Genomic DNA, 17,797 nt, shown 5'->3' on the forward strand with positions numbered 1-17,797 from the left:
GAATGGCGTAAAGAAATAAAGGAAGAAGAAGAGCAGTAGCCACCAACCCTGTTCCTGGAGATCTACTTTCCTGCAGAGTTCAGCTCCAACCCCAATGAAACACACCTGAACCTGCTAATCAAGCTTTTCATGGCTACCTAAAATCAGAGGCAGGTGTGCTAAAGCAGGGCTAGATCTACAGTATGCAGAAGGGTAAACCTCCAGGAACAGGGTTGGTAACCACTGATTTAGATTAGGCCTATTTTTATTTGCTCAATAACCATCATTAAATACAACAGAGTGCCTATATACACATACCGGTACATGAAGTGGTATACAACATTTCCAATGTGACCCACATTCACACAAACACGCACACACCCACAAACAAACAATTGAATGAGCCTATAACAGACCGTTTTTATTTTGTCAAATATAAAACAACTACTCACAGATATATAAACAGACAATTGAATGAGCCAATAACCGAGCAATCAAAAAAGGCCAATTAGCCAATGTGCAGAACACTAACCATATTCCAATACAAAGAAATCAAAGTCTTACTGCACGATTTGATGATGCTTCTAGTAAGTAGTACAGCCATTGACATTACATGTAATTGCTTTTTTAATTCCATTAGATGTCACTAAAAAACAAAAGTGGGTGTGATTTTGAAATTGAATTTTAATTAGTGGAATTAAGATTTTCATGAAAATCTTTTAAAAGTGACTTTTAAGTCAAAAGAACAATGAAAAATGCTTATTTTATATTAAATATAAGCATTTATATTTTATATGGCATGTAATCAAGATGTCACAAAAACAAAAGTGGCATTTAAAAGGTGTAAACACTGAACACTTGGTGTTTAAATGAGTGGAATGACGTTTTTTATGAATATCATATTTTTACGTGATTTTTGGGTGAAAACGTAAGAAAATTTTATTTTACAGTGAAATAAATGGAGTACTTAAAGTAATTAACGTAATAAAATAACCAAAAAACTTGAAACTTAAAGTTTTTACATTTATTTAAAAGAAAAAAAATATTTAAAAAATATTAATTGAGTTTTATGACATTTCTGTAGAATATAAATGGAATCTTAACCTGCCCAAATGTTTCCACCAACACACCAGGGTAATAAATGTGGAAAAAAATGGATGCTCATAGACGCAACGTGCACATTCACAATAATTTGTTTGCCTAGTTGCGGACTTTGACTCCATACTCTAATTTAAATGATCATATAATTTTGACTAGTCACACACATTATGAATCTGTAATTAATACATATATATATATATATATATATAAGTATTTTTCTGTAGAGGAAGGGTGTGGTCGAGGAAGTGTTCACTCGTGACGTCAGTCTCTGCGTGTCAGTCGAGCTAGTGGAGCAGCGCGAGGCCAGCTGCTATTCGAGAATCATTTTACATTTCGACAAAACGACAATCACTTTAGACAAATCATGGCACGAGCACTTAAAGAGCGATTCGAGAAGTTTCTTCACGAGAAAAATGTAATGACGGACGTGTTGGCGAAGATCGAGGCGAAGACTGGTGTAAACAGATCGTACATCGCTTTTGGTGAGTAGTTACTGCAGGAAACACATCACGTGTGTGCGCATGTTGTAGCAGACCATATATAAATAACAACACGCAAATTATAACTCTATTTTAGTCTATGATTATAGAAATAAAGCCTTAGATGGGTGGATTACAACACGAACATCACTGATTAAAAGTACGGTGTTGTGCTTTTTTGCAGCTGTCATCGCTTTCCTTGCTGTCTATCTGGTGATCGGATATGGCGCATCTCTTTTGTGTAATCTCATTGGTTTCGTCTATCCCGCGTACATATCGTAAGTTTGCATTTTAATCAATCTTTCTGCTCACAACCCTCTTCTTTTCATCATTCTGCGGCGAGTGACGTCATTGTGGCCGTTACCGCGACTCTTCCTGGCAGAGTGACGTCATTTGTATTGTACCTGGCACAAGTCCTATTTTTGGGTTGCTCCTCTCTCCTAAAGTCAGACAGGTTTCGGGAAAGTGTTCCTGGTTCTTATGCTGTGTTCCAGGCAGGTTTTTGTGCCCGTAAATCATGACTTCAAAGCCAGGACTCGGAACTGGGAGTACATCGATCTAGTAAAAGTTCACGGGTAGAAGGTTGGAAAAACACGGGTTACAGGTTGCCTGAAACGCGGTATTACCCTCTGATATGACTCTGTCCGGATGCAACAGGGTGGTGACCATACACACTTTAAGGAAATAGTATTTCCCAACACTGGAGTACAGTCTTAATACACCTCAAAAGTATTTCAAAAGTGTGTTTCTGTAGCTGGTACAGCATTGTGTTAGCAATGTAAAGGTTGTGGGTTCGATTCCCAGGTCACACACACATGCTGATAAAATACCTTGAATGCACTGTAAAGGCCAAAGTATGGTCCATTTTTTACACATACTCTAAGGGCACATACAGTGCACGTGACACAGTTTTCGTCATCAGAAGAGTGTGCGCATAGTGTACGCACAAAACCCAGCACACATTGTATGAGTAGGTCGCTTATGCATGTAGCCTACAGGAAAATGTAGTTTTCAATGGCATGTTCTAATGTAATGTTCCAGCCTCCTGATCTCCACTCTCCCAAACGTTTCTGTCCAGTAGGATACAGTTACTGATATAACCAAGAAGTAAGGCGAGAAATTATGCTATTAAATACATTAAAACCGCTGTAGCAGTCACTTAGGGAAAAAAAACGATTCACCAATTTACTGAAACACAGAGTTGGTGGATACCCTTTGCCTTCATACTGCCTCTATGCAGTTATTAGCTAGTAGCATTTGTTGCCCAATTGGTGCCACTCCTCAGTGAGTGCTGGGATGGCCAATGTGACGCAGTTCCTGAAATAATGGCAGCAGCAGGTGTCACGCAGTAAGCCAAAAAGATCTGCACTTAATTTACTCTGTGAATCAGACTTTGCTCCCGGTGGGTGTAGTGAGTCAACTGTTATTAGACATGTACATAATGACATGAACATTATATAAATTATGAGGTTCAGGTGTTATAATAACTTGGTGTTTTTTAAAACTTTATTTACAGGTGGATACAAAATGCATAAGCACATTTTATGTTTTGGAAAACTGAAATGCTAATGTTTATAACTGTCATGTTTTTACATTTGTACTTTTGTCTCTTAATATATCTATTATAAAGAATGAATATTTAGATGTTCATAGATTGACACTTTATTATACAGAACTGATCATTTCTAGGGTTTAGCTGTAGACGTATAGATTAAGGATGTCACGATCGAGTTTACTGGTCTCTGGAGTTTCATTTTGAGTATCGACCTGTACTGAGTCACATACTGGTACTTGTATTTTTCCAGTGTTAGATGCAAACTTAAAATACATTAAGGTTATTAAAATCGACCCAGTGCATTTGATTCACATCTTAAAAATCTCTGCAATGCATTAATTACAAACAGCATGAATCCAGTCAAATTTCAGTTTTATTATTGAATTTCTTTTTATAAAATAAACAAAATATATTTACTTTCATTTTGATTTAATTATGTATTATTATTATTTTTACAATTCAACTTAGTGCAGCATATAGTAAAACTAGCAAAGTGTACTAAACATGAACATGGTCTAAATTTAAATCAGTTTCTACATAATAGGTTAGGTAACACCAGGTAGATTAGCAACGTTACAGTTAAACCTGAAAAACCAACTAGAATGGCACGACAGTCTCTTTACCATGGAAGTAAAGTGTTCATTGCAGACATCGCAAGTGTTTGTTGCCCTGTTTTATATTTTCATACTGCAGATGCTTAAATGTTTAATTCAGTCACAAGTTGTCCTCTACATTTTTAAAACCTGTGTGACAGCCAATGTAAAAATGATCGGGCTGATAAATGCATCTGATTCCAATCTGTTTAAAAATACGTACTGCAGAGATGTGCTCATGGGGCCTTGCATAAACGTTTATTTGTGGCATCAGATGCACTTGCAATATCAAAATTTGAAATATCCCTAGAGAAGTGTAAAGTATTTAAGAAAAGTGGTTTATGCTGTAAAACATATTTGTCATGATACAGCTTTATAAACATCATGAAACACTAAACTTATTAAATTACATTTTAACATGGGCATAAATACAAATCAGTAAACAGTTGAACAGGGAACTCATTCTAGTTAAGGTTTACAATATTTGGCTGATATGTTGCAAGGATGTGTGAACATTATGACATTTTTAACTTTCCATTATGACTAGTATATCATTAAATCATGCAAAACTTGCATAACATAAAAGTAGATTTTTGTGATGATGTGTATTTAAACTTTCCGGCTAAATGGAATTACAACTATAAAAAACATTGGATATTTTTTAGTGATGCACCGAAATGAAAATTCTTGGCCAAAACCGAAAAAAGGACACCAAGGCCGAAAAACCGAAACCGAAACACCGAAATAAATTATTATGCCAATTATTAGTACAATTGCATTTATGGCCATCACTGTGTACTAACTTTACTAGGGGTTTGTGACGGATAAAAGAACTCACAGTTCGGATCACATTACAGTTTTTGAGGCACAGATCAGATTATTTTTCGGATCAGCAAAAAGCAGGTGGGAAAAATCTAATAAACAATAAAGAAATTGCAAACATTTATAAAAGAGAACAAAGTTGTACATTAATAAGGTCTGAAATTAGCATTAGGTAAAGAAATCAAATTAAATGAACCATAACACAATCAATTAAATATATAATTATTTTTTAGAGCTATTTGTCTCTTTGTCATGGGTTGTTTGATTAACATTAATGACACAGACTTAAGTAGGTTAATCTGACTGTAATCTATACATACACTTAAGACATAAACAAATGTTTTTATTAGAAAAAGAATACTGTGGAGAGAATTTTGTTTATATGTGCCCTGTCAATAACAGCGAGATTTTATGTTTGCTTGTTTTTTTTTTTAAACGCGTTTCTCTCGTATGTGCACTACCGAGGGCACTTAAACGCATGCACATACAGAGACCGAGGGTGAATCCCAAACAGGGCAATAGTCGCTCCACATAAAAACGTTACGTTGTGTTTCATTGCTTTATTCGCCAAATGTATGTTAATGGATTACAGTATGAGACACATTAGCGCGACTCTCTCTAAAGTTTACACATCAAGACATGCTTAATCTTTGCAGACGCGTGCAAACAGCTCGACCGTGAGTGAAACCTGCTTGAGTGGGGAGGGGTGGGAGACGACTGATGCTGGCTTTCACTTTCACACTATAGACAGTAAAAAAAGATAGAAGTAGTATCCATGACGTCACCCGTAGGTTTCTGAAGATAGTAAGCTGTGCCTGCCGTCACAATGCATCATTCGCGGATATACGAAAATGGGTAAAGAGGCGGAACGTGGGTGATGCTGAGGTGTCTGATTGCTGAAACCACGCCTGCCTAGCTCGACTCTGGTGACAGCCAGTGGCTGTTTAACTGTCACTCAAGTGACCACGCCCATAATTATGCAGAACTTTAAGGCTTAATATAATTTAAACAGATCGGTTGCAAAAAAATTAGTCCCCCACAGTTGTCATATAGGGCAAAATTAGCTATATAGACCAAAAACAATTTTTGTACCAGGCAGTAAACATTTTTTTTCTCGCCAGCCTCTAGCGGCCAGTCGATGAATGCAGCTTAAAACTGTTTTTTAGACTAGCAGCGATCAGCACTAACAGAGTCACGATCTCACTGATTTCAATGGAAACTTGCCGACTTCTGACGACATGAGCGCCAGTGACCGTTGGCGACTATATGGGGCGTGTCCACTTGCGTGACAAAGTTGAGAAATGTTTAACTTTATGCAAATTATGAATGACTTTCGGGAGCGACTACCAATGAATCAGTGGCATTTACGTCATCCGTCTTTCATCAGTTACTGGAGTGTACGGTACTCATTTGTTTATGATAACCAGATTTAGAAACGCCTCTTTTGAAAGAGACGAGTGACACACGGCGACAAAGTCACTTATAATGTGAATGTACCTTAAGTCACTTCTGTATCGGCATCATCAGAGAAATCAGAAGGTTGCCCCTCAGTTAACACACAAGGCACGCTGGCAATTTTATGGAACTTTTCTGGGATCAACGTGTTGTGTGAATGGGGTTTATGTAATATACAATCTAAACGTGCATATTGTGTAAACTTGTGTGCATGCGCGATTCTATAGGTGCTTAACAATGTGATTAATAAATAAGTATCATTTCAGTTTATCATGCGATAATAGAATGCTAACTGGTAACTGAGGCTTAAACATGGCAAACCACAGAAAGCCTTGTGACTTAACCACAAGGATCTGCAGTAACTGCCATCATACCGAACATAGCTGTGTGTTTCAAACTAGGCCTGTCATGATAGTAGATTAATTGTCCTAGAAAAATGGCGATAATAAAACCATTTCATATCACTGATTATATAATGATATTAAAATCATATAACAATAAAAGTATAGCCTCTTTTAATATTTAAAAATATTTAAACATTGAAACTGTAATATAAAAGTTTTTAATATAATTAATTAAATAATTAAAACATCAGCAGATATTGGAAAAGGGATAGTAACTTCAGGTCATCAGTTGAGCTGCATTTAAATTTAAATCCGCTACCAAGAAGCAGAGAAGCAAGCATCTAATTTTTTATCTACTGTTATTATTAGGGCTGGGTTTTGGCAAGGGCCTCATGGTACGATACATATCACGATACGTGAACCATGATATAATGTATCACGGTACGATACATTGCAATAGTTTTCCTTTTTTATCAAAAATGTAAAAAGAGCATAATTTTTTTAAACTTTTTTTTAAAGCCAAAGTGCTTCCACACGTTGGCTTTGAAGGCTGCAGGTGTTTTTAAATTTTCTACCATTTTCTCACTCCCGCTAACTTCGGAGACATTGGCTGAATGGCCGTATATGACAGACAACTGGAAGGCGGAGGAGTTCGTTTGAAGCACACAGAGGGATTTGATAGGTTTAAAAAAAAATAGCGATAGTACAGATAGAAATAGCGAAACACTATCTGGGGTAAAATGTATCACGATAGTTAGCCGTATCGATATTTTTGCACAGCCCTAGTTATTATCACTTTTTGTTATGTTTACTTGCAGAACAGCTTTGAGAAACTTAGTGATCATTTAAATTAAAAAAAGTGCTCATATCAGATTGTCTTTTTTTTGTCAGAATCAAAGCCATTGAGAGCGCGACCAAAGATGACGACACTAAGTGGTTGACCTACTGGGTGGTTTATGGGGTCTTCAGTGTGGCAGAGTTCTTCGCAGACATCTTCCTCTCTTGGTTCCCGTTCTACTTTTTGGGAAAGGTAATGTACAGTATGTTTTAAGTATGCTAATAAACATCTTCAACTCTAATCCTACATGTAAACACAGACGTATTGTTTGCTGCTTAGACAAAATGTTGAATGCGCTCTCATTTTGAAGTCGCTTTGGATACAAATGCCTGCTTCATGAACAAATGTAAATGTAATGTTAGCTATTGTACTATATTTTATTACATGGTTGTTATCTTTAATATTTAGGTGGAGCAATACTACAGCAGATGGTTATTAAAATTTCACTGCTGCATATCAGTCTTAATTGTTTGCTATATATATATATATATATAACAGAGCCAATATGCATAGGATTTTGTAAAAGTCACACTGTTGTATTCTAGGGCTGCAACAATGAATTGATCCAAATAAAATCCATAACAATTGATTATGAAATTTGTTGTCAACGAATTCCGCTTCATACGGTACAAGCTGTGCGTTTTTTTTTTTTCATACAACGCAAGCTGCACGTTTATTACGTGCTTGTCACCAAATGACCAGCTTGTTCAAAAGCAAGGCAGCATTGTCAGGTCAAAACAATGACGGAAGCAAAAGCGAAATGAACACTGGTTAATAAACGTTTCATTTCGTCTTTTAATGTGAGTTTGTATTGTTCAATTGTTGTTGGGTTTTCATAAAAATAGTATTAAACCAAGCATCTGTTTTAAAGTAAGGGAGAAATCCAGGTTTTTATTACTGTAACAATGCATGTATATTACTTTCATAAAATTTGAATTATTTATTTTGTTAATAATGAATTGTTAATTTTGATCAAGGTCTAAAGTTGAAAATTGAAAAAAAAAGTTAAACATTTTCAAGAGTTTATTAATCTGTGGAAAATTTTCCTCACCAACACATCCCTGAAGATTCATTTTGTTTATTTATAGGGATGTCCCGATCTCCACTAATAATACGTAGCCGATCACATTTCTGAATCGGACAGCCGATCTTATTACAGCTATTTCATTAACTACGGCTTTTGATCAGTAAGTCCTTATCAATCTAAAATCACTGTTAGTTTGAGTCGTTTATAACATGCATTTGAAAAAGCAACACTCGTCAAACATAATTATTAAACATATTCTTTATTATCATGAAAATACCTGAAAAGATATGAAGAACAGCAATATAAATATATCCTTCAGCCATTTCATGGAGCTGCGTGTCATCACAGCTGCGTGTGTATTGTTCTTCGTCTACAGCGCATTTTGAGTTTCTGCACGAGAGCGCCCCCTGGCTTTTGGATGTAGTGGCATTTCACCGTAATTCATTGAGAAACATAGCAAGCATTATCGGCCGATCGATCGGAGCATCCCTATTTATTTATATTTTGATATGTTAAGATGTTTTACTATTTAAAAGCTGTACGAACTTTATTTAAGGCTTAAAATATAAAAACAAAAAGATTATATTAGCAAAACTCTGTAGTAGGTTTTTAATCAGATTAGTCGAAAAATTAATCGGTTACAAAAATAATAGTTATTTGCAGCCCTAGTTTATTCACTTGTCAGTGTTACTGTATTTTGTCTTACAATTTAAAGATGTGTCGAGTTTGTTGTGTGCTTTACATCACTGTGGCAGTAACAAAGCTTTGTACATCACAGTAGATGATCTGAAAGATTATACTGACATGACTTTAGAAACATGCACAGCTAAAATCCTCTGTGTTCATGTACTTGCATAGACCAGGACTCAGGAGTAAAAATCTGACTATTGGATACTATTATTCACATGGTGTAGAAGAATATAATGCCTGTTTGTTTGTTTTTTACTGGTTAGTGTGCTTTCTTGGTTTGGTGCATGGCTCCTACTCCATCAAACGGCTCAGTTCTGCTCTACACAAGAATCATTCGTCCCTTCTTCTTGAAGAATGAAGCCAGGATTGACAATGTGATGAAAGACATTACGGATAAAGCATCAGAGGCTGCAGACAAATTTAAAGATGAGGGTAAAAGATATGTGCATGTCATTGTTTAGTGCTGTTTGGGATCTTACTTGGTCATGCATTATAAACCAATGACTAAGAGTGAAAACAGATATTTTTAATATGTTACAGTCTGTAAGCATGGTTGCATTATAAATAATTTTTGTCTTGCAGCCAAGAAAGCGACCGCCAACATTATTTTTGAAGAGAAGAAAAGCTCCTAAAGGTCATCGGCGTTTCAACTGCTGCATATCCTGCAGGATTTCACTTTTCTAAATAAATCCTTTCTTTCTTTTGGTTAACTGAAAGTTAACCAATTACTTCGACTCCTTTTATTCTGCCTTTAATCTAACAGCAACCATATTAAATATTGCATCAGATAGCGTTTCAGAGCTGAAAATACCTAGTTATGCTTAAGCGGATATGGCATCTATCATATATCACTGTTACGTGTAAATGTAATTCTCATGTGTCTTTTCCTATGCCTTTTTGCTGGATGATAGTAACAGGCTATGCAAATAGTTTAATCTATCTTAGTCACTGGTCCGCTAGTTCTCAGATGTATTTATGTGCAAGAATAAGATTTAATATTTGTTATAAAGTCTCATCTGACTGTTATGAGATAACGGTGAAACTGTAGGTGTATGAACCAAACGTTTGAACTATTAAACAACTATTGAAGGAATCAAGGGCATGAAACTCAATTCTCATCACATCCCTCAGGTTAGAGTTCCAATCGCTGGCACACGTACAGTATGACACTGCATGTATTAAATGAGAAACATTTGAAAACAATATTACATTAACAAAAAAATTCCTATCTGTACTTTTGTCTCAGACCAGATGTATTACTGAATGATGGCTTATGTTCACAGGAGCTGTCTGAATCTGAACTGACATGGAAAAAAAAGAGAACCTCATGTAAATCAGTGATAATCTGGTCATTTTTTGTTTTGCTGTGATTGTGTGCCATCACTCAGCCTTAAGTTTTCACCTCCTTGACATGACAAGATCAGGTGTACATGTAAACACAGTAAACAAGTTGTTTTTACGGTACATTACATTACCAGGCTGCTATGAGTCTTTGCCTAAATTTTGAAGGAAGCACCAATTCTGAATTTGCTAGGAAGTGAAAGTTTGGTCAATGAATGCAACTGTTTAATCCTAATTTAATAAATATACCTAAAAACAAGTCTGTTTGTATTCATTCACACTAATCAACCTCCAACCACAAATGTGGTCTGAGACACCTCGAACGCTGCGTCTGAAATTAAAATCTGTAAGCAAAGAGATAAGTAGTATAAAATGGGTGAAAAGTACCTGGATGACCTGGTACTTACGGCTAGACTAAGTGTGCATTCAATGGACACTTTAGAAACAGCCGGGCAAATAAAAAATGTAAATAAAAATTTAGTTTATCTATGATCCTTTATTTAAGTGATTTAGGTAACAAGAAATGTATTCCTTGTGATTTGTACTTGCTAAACAACACGCAAGTAAATTATGGTTGTTCCGATTACATCTCAAGTCAAAGGACATACCAATTTTAAGATGATGCAATATGTCCGAAATGTATTCATAGATACTTCATCTAATTCAGTACATACCGTCCCAGTACACAATTTCAGACGCAGCGTAAGACAAATAAGTTAATTTATGTCAACAAAGTCAGATTGCAGGTGAAAACAGTGATTGGAGTTTAATGACTTTATAAACAATTATATAAAACAATTACTTTAAAAATCCATGCATTTCAGTGTAAATTTGGATTTGAAATATAGAGTTATATATACATCAGTGTTTCCTGTAACAGCATTCTGACTCGGGCCGGTCACCAGAAATAAATTTGGGCTGCATAGAAAATATTACATTATTGCCAACATTTCTAGAAAAAAAGGAGGAAAGATGATGACGATGAAAATGTTCCAGTGAAACCTCACAAGCGCCGCGACCTAGCACTACGACTGACCCTTTCATGTCCTTTTTTATATCATTTTTTTAAACAGGGTGCATGATTTCACTGAGGCTTAATTTACAAATAAAGAGTAAACCAACGACAAAGCGAGTATACAAAGAAAAATGTCTCTACAGAATACACACATGGAATATTTCATCAGAACTATTTAGATTTTCATACGTCTAAAATCATCACAACCAAGAAAAGAGCCTGAGTTAATGGGGAAAAAGTTGAGGGTTGGGTCACTACACCAGCCTGAGAAAAAAGCCCATTTGATTTACTTTACAATAATTTACAGTAGTACAATGTGAGAAAGTGACATTATCTGACATACACTAAAAAGCCCAGATTATTTTACAGCCAAAACAGATTTAAATAATAATTCAAACATGATGGAAAAACAAAAGACTGATAAAAATTGGCAAGGTGGTCACTAAACACTGTAAACGAGGTACTTTGGAAGGTAAACCCCAGTCCTTCAGAACATCCTCTAGCATGATAAAGACTAGCGTATTTAGCATCCTTTTCGTGAGCCGCGTGGCGTGTTTGTTTGTGTGTGGTGGTACGAAGTCAATGCCTGGATCCACTTCTCGCACGTGATAGCGAAATGTGGATCAGTCTATTCTCAAGTTGTTTAAAAAACAAAAAAAAGGAAACAGAAAAGTCAATTTATAAAAATAACAATTTAAAAAAATTACTCTGCAGCAGCTACAAAGGACGCAGCTGATTCTTAAATACAAAAATAAGCGAATTTATGTTTCCTCCCAGGTGAGGAGAGAGCTGCACTCCCTGAGGCGCAGTGCACCGTGCAGCGGCCGACAGTCCCCTAAGGCATTCCTGTGTGTGTTTGTGTCTATGGCTGATTAAAGGAGAGCGTTATGTCTTTCGGCTGCTCCAGACCTGTTCGGGTGTGCTCTTGTGGTCAGACGAGTACTCGAAGGGCGAGCGAGAGTCATACGGTGAGCGCTGTTCACGGGGTGAGCGCTGGCCGCTACCCGAAACCCTGTGCTCCATCTGCCAGTCCGAATGGTAGCGGTAGTCCCGGGAAGATTTGTGGTGAGCGTAGTCAGTGCCAGATCGGTGCTCGGAATGGGAACGGTGATCGGAGTGCGTCCTCGAGTCCTTTGAAGTGCTGTCTGACCGGTGATCTCTGCTGGAGCGATGGTCGTCTAACTTTCGGTGCTTGCTGTCACTGTAATATCTGCAAGACGTTATGACAGTAAAAGTTTACTTGAGATGATAAACCTACATTTATTGGAATCATAAACTGCCTTGTATCATTTAACTGTTATATTTTACTGCCACATCTATCAATACTAAGATATCATTACAAGAGAGAGTGTGTGCAATGGCAAATCCTCTATTCAAATGAGTTTATAGGCCTATAATCATTCACAACCATTTCAAATGAGTGGGGTTCATTCTCAATTTCACAAATGTAAAAGTTTACGGTAGAGAAAAGCAAAGCACACATCTTAATCATCAAATAATGAAAAATAATCAGTTATTATTCAATCATAAAATGTAAATAATTTTGGAATAAAAATCTAAATAAAACACTAGCAAAAATATTTTTGTGTTCTTGCATGTCATGTGATCATTACACAACACTACAAAAACTGAGAACTCATGAAAAGTGGACAGATACATTTTGTGTACCAATAAAAGAAAATTACCAGATGGAGGTACGATACTACTAAAACGAATGAAAAATAACGGTTTTATTAAGATAAAAATGCTAATGTGCTATTAAAATATTTATTTAAAATTTCAGGTGGTACATGAAGTAGATTAAAGTATTTAATTTAGGTCAAGTGAGTTTAAAAAGCGGTCGCACCATATCATGCATCCACTGACCTGCTGTCCTGCCGCTCTCCTCTTTCTCTGTAGTGGTCTCTTTCTCGCTCTCGGTGGTCTTTGCCATTGCTGAAGGAGGGGTACGGCCTCTTTCGGGAGTCTGTATTTTTCCTGTACGAGTCTGAAGGGTTACGTTCTTTGTTGTGTTCGTGGTAGCGAGATGTGTGATGTCTGTCAGAGCTGCTGCTGTCTCTGCTGCTGTCATCGTGCTGCGACTCTTTTATCCGCTCGATATCTGATGATGCAACAGCATTCAGTGTTATACACAAGAACAACACAATCGTGGGATTTCACCTGTATTAAGATAAAGATCACGATCATGTTTTATAAATGTGAACAGACACCAGACAAACCTGAATGTTTAGCGCTTTGTGTATTTACAGTGCTAGTGTTCTGTTCCACTGCCTGAAACGAGACAAGCAACAAACGTAAATATTAACATAATAAAATCAGTCTCGCTTGTTTATTGATGTTTTATGACAGTAGATACACAGACCTTATGCTTTTTGATGTTATTCATGCATTCATACCTGAACATTTTCTTGTCTCTTCTTGATTGCGTGTTTATAGAGTTTATGCAGTTTTCTTGCATCGAATTCCGTAAATTTAGAAACAAATATCCAAAGATTTCTAGGAGGAAAAAAATGGAAGACTTAATAAAGCTCATATCTATCATACAATCACTTAAACCTTGACATGATGTCACAGACTAAAATGGCCTTACTTCCTCCACTGTTTGATGTGCTCAGGGTTTGTGTATTCTCTGAGACACTCTGTAATGTGATCTCCTATTTTGATCAGGCATTGGCGTGTATGCTCCAGCTGCTCTCGCTCAGACAGGCCTTTCTCTGGACGATCCAACTGCTTTAGTGCTGCCTTTACCGGTCTCATGCGTTCCTTACACTGTGACACACAAATAAATAAACAATGATAAATGCCAAGGAAATCTTCATGATATTGTTAAATACAGACATCAGCTCTGGTTAACTGAATTGGGAATTATTTTAAGCATCACAGGTCCAACTCAAGACAGCAGTACTGTGCTGTTCAAGAAGATCTCTCATTTTGACTTCATCCTTGGTATGCTTCAGTTTTTACAACTCGGCAAGTGAAAAGCTAACCTGTTACTTCCAACAAAATCACATATTAAGTGTTCTATATGTTCTGTTGGTTGTATTTTATCCAAACGTTTATCTAGTTTTAAAAATTGAAACATGAAGTGCTTCTGGACCAGTGTTGTTTACATCTTCCAAAATGGTCTATACCACAGGCCTGCTAAAAGCTTTATTCTGATTGGCTGAGAAATGTTCCATGGGTGTTGATTATTTTTCTGTAAACCACACATCAGATCTTTCAAATTTCTTAAAATAATCAATCAGAGCTCTGTTTGTGGTAACCGTAGTATAAGCAGAATTATTGACACCGGTCCTTTGAATTACTTGAAAAGAATGCATACTAAGGTGTAACGGCACGACGCGAAGTGGCCTGTCGTCAATTATTCCATATATAAACAGCCAAGACAAATAAAAACTAGCTGATACTTTATTATAATGATATTACTTTCTAAACATGGGGTTTTCATATTACTTTGTGTTGTATACATATGCACTCTTATAGGAATGGTTGAAAATGTATTTGCACACCCACATGTGTACAAATTTCTTTAGCTGATCCCAAGGGGATCCCTTAATGTCAATTAAATTTATCAAAATGGACCTAAAAGGATACTTCTGCATCGTTGAGGTGCCATTGCAGATCGCCTTTAGGCAATGTCCACTGGTGTAACGAACAGTATCAAATGTACTGCATTTCAAGGCAAAGCTTGTTGTGCGTGTTGTTGGAGAAGCATCAACAGGGATAGAGGTAAACAGACAGTGACTTTTATTGCACCTCGAGTTAAATGTCGCTCTTCAACTTGGCCTATCTTTGTTTTAACAGTCGCAAGCGAAAATGCTTTTGAAGAAATGCGATGCAGATTTTTTTATCTGACAGGAGGGGTTTTAGCAGACCAATCACAATGCTTGCAGTCTGTGTAGAATTGGCACGTTGTTACATTTTTGGAGAGGTGTACGCTTTAGCTAAACAGAACTATAAATTGCACTAAAACTCCAAAAAGCACATTCATCCATTATAAATCCAGTTAATTTATAAATATTTTCGGATGTGAAAAAGATTGGGCAAGAAGGGTATAAATATTTCATAAGTGATAGATATCTAGGATGACATGAGGGTGAGTAAATGATTTTGGGGTAAACGATTCTTTTAAATGCATCAAACTGCAAGAATAACACCTGATATTTGTTAAACATCTTTTTCTTTTTTTAAATACTTTTCATAAGTCAAAGGGAATCAGTTTGGTTCTCCACATTCTTCAATGCGTTTCATATGGCATACAGTACCATATATAACCTTTAGTCCATCTGGATTTAATAACAATTAGCCTAGGATGTCCATCTCATTGTGAAAAAAACACATAGCCAATATTTCATTAACAGTAGAAGTCTGCCTTACTGTAAATGACTGTAGTCCACTGGGTTGCTTCAGTCCAGGTGAACGTATTTATGTGTATTTGGCGCTACCTACTGCATTTTTGCAGGTGTACAGTGTGATTGACATGAAATCGTCTAGAGCTCGAATATATGAGAGTTGTTTATAAAAAGGCATTTCCATAAACAAAAAACTCATCTTATATGCTGGACAATACGATATTGTAACAATGTTATTAATCTATTAAATTTCTGTATTTAGATAACTCTGTAATTATAATAAATAATTTAGTTCCTGTTCTCAATTATGCTTTGCTAAAAAGTAGAAGTCTTTTTCAGTTATTGTTTCTTGAGACAATATTGATCCAGAGTAGAACGATGCTTAAGAAGGTTTCTAGATTTTTTTTGTATAAGTACAGATTTAGGACAGATCTACTGACAGCTCCAGAGGTTTTAACAGTGAGTTGGCCAATATTCTAACCTACTTCTTATAATGATCAGATTAGTAAGTAACAGTCCATCTATGTTTAAGGCTCTAGTTGAGTATAACTCACCACGCTGAAGGTTTTCTGGTCGAGTTCTTCAGACTCTTCAGATGATAAAATACTCTCTCCTACTGTGGGTACAATCACAGGAGTATCTGCTTTCTTCTCCCGAACTTCTGCTTTCACCTCTACGGCCTGAGAACACAAATCACCTGCTGTTTAAATAACTAGTTATGCAAATATTGTACCCAATACACAATACCAACTGATCTAAAGCATTTGTCTGTTGATGTGCCACGTGCCCCAGCCTGTGGGTCATATTTTAAGATGTGTTAATATAGAGATTGTAACCTCTATAGGAGTCTCTTCTTCTTCTTCTTCTTCTTCTAGTACAGGTTCTTGCTTGATTTCCTTTTCTTTTGGTTCTTTTTCTTTGCTGTCACGGCCCTCCTCTTTCTTCTCTTTTTTTATTTCTTTTTTGACCACCTTCTCCTTTATCTCTTCTTCCTCCTCCTCTTCCTCCTCCTTAATCTCAGGCTCCTCCTCCTCAGACTCATCTTCCTCATCCTCCTCCTCCTCCTCCTCTACCGGTCGCTCTGTGACACGTGCTCTTCTGCTAGGCAGTTTCACTAGAGCAGTTTCCTGTGAGGAAAAGAGAGAAAACTAAGTCCCTGCCCCAAATTTCACCTTGTGCTCTCACAGCCTTTCTTTGAATCCGAACTTGAATAGTGTTGCATCTGTAGAGTAGAAGGTCTCGGCAAACGTGCGCATCGAGGGACCTCATGGACACCCATTACTCCTAGTGCATAAATACTTATTTCAAAAAAAAAGGAGAGCGATACAGACCTTTTCCTCATCCTCTTTCTCGTCCTCATCCTCAGAGCTCTTATCTGAAGGAGGAGCTGAGGATAAACTGTTCATCAGTTCATCAACCTTTGGTTTCACTGCTTTATTTTTCTTCCCCCGTGGTTTCCTTTTACGTGAATTTGCCTACAGAGCACAAGTAAAAGAATCAGTGTCTGAAGTATAACATAACCCCAATAATGAGACATCCATGGATTTACATCTCGCTATAACTTTATTATTGTAAACAACAAGTACTATAGTGAACCGTGTAAAACACATTGTTTGTTGTAAAGATGATTATTGATATTAAGATTTAATGACGTCTTGCTTGTTTTCAGATGTTTACGATAATCCTGATTGTATGTAACCAGTGTAACCTACACTGCCAGCCTGTTTCTGTGCTTCTTTCTTGGCCAGGTCTTTGCTCAATAACTTGATGAGGTAGTCAGCTCGTGTCTGCAGCTGTTTGGCCTGTGGCTTCTTGTCAGGATCGTCTGGAAGGAGCTACAACAAACAAAAAGTTAATATTTCAGTGCAGCGGCAACGTGTTTTTGCTTGCAGACTATTAAGTTTACAATGTCCTATACTGATCAAGAATAATATAAAACTTGTCATACTATAAATCATGTAAAAGGGTTAAGATTTGATAGCTGAAGGCTATATAATAAATGCTCTAGGAATATTTATACTATATCTGTGGGATATCTCAACTTCTGTAAAGTTTTTGTAAAGTGACAATGCAAACTGTGAAAGTCAAGTACTAGAGTTACACCGATCAGTCTTGCCTATTAATCGGCACCAATAGCAAAAATCTATGTCGATAGTTGTTCCAAGTTGCGTTCGTTGCTTCATATCATTATAATGTAATTAATTTG

At 36.6% G+C, this 17,797-nt stretch overlaps 2 protein-coding genes across 2 annotated transcripts in view; one reads left to right on the top strand and one right to left on the bottom strand.

Moving 5' to 3' along the window:
- The first annotated feature begins 1,337 nt into the window (after nt 1-1,337).
- reep5 (receptor accessory protein 5) lies at nt 1,338-10,483 on the top strand. The gene is made up of 5 exons (XM_065271544.2): nt 1,338-1,562; nt 1,744-1,837; nt 7,220-7,358; nt 9,147-9,315; nt 9,466-10,483. The coding sequence occupies exons 1-5, from the start codon at nt 1,445-1,447 to the stop codon at nt 9,513-9,515; spliced, it is 570 nt and encodes a 189-aa protein (XP_065127616.1). The 5' UTR covers nt 1,338-1,444; the 3' UTR covers nt 9,516-10,483.
- Nucleotides 10,484-10,964: 481 nt separating this feature from the next.
- The window catches only part of chd1 (chromodomain helicase DNA binding protein 1), a 30,745-nt gene continuing 23,912 nt past the window's right edge, over nt 10,965-17,797 (bottom strand). The window contains exons 29-37 of the mRNA XM_065240537.1: nt 17,304-17,426; nt 16,923-17,066; nt 16,428-16,718; nt 16,146-16,271; nt 13,830-14,008; nt 13,636-13,735; nt 13,459-13,510; nt 13,106-13,340; nt 10,965-12,449 (exon numbers count right to left, since the gene is read on the bottom strand). Coding sequence (XP_065096609.1) covers nt 12,125-12,449; nt 13,106-13,340; nt 13,459-13,510; nt 13,636-13,735; nt 13,830-14,008; nt 16,146-16,271; nt 16,428-16,718; nt 16,923-17,066; nt 17,304-17,426 — 1,575 coding nt within the window. The 3' untranslated portion in view covers nt 10,965-12,124. The remainder of the gene's footprint in view (nt 12,450-13,105; nt 13,341-13,458; nt 13,511-13,635; nt 13,736-13,829; nt 14,009-16,145; nt 16,272-16,427; nt 16,719-16,922; nt 17,067-17,303; nt 17,427-17,797) is intronic.

Source organism: Paramisgurnus dabryanus, chromosome 10 (assembly GCF_030506205.2).
Source record: "Paramisgurnus dabryanus chromosome 10, PD_genome_1.1, whole genome shotgun sequence".
Classification (NCBI taxonomy): Eukaryota; Metazoa; Chordata; class Actinopteri; order Cypriniformes; family Cobitidae; genus Paramisgurnus; species Paramisgurnus dabryanus.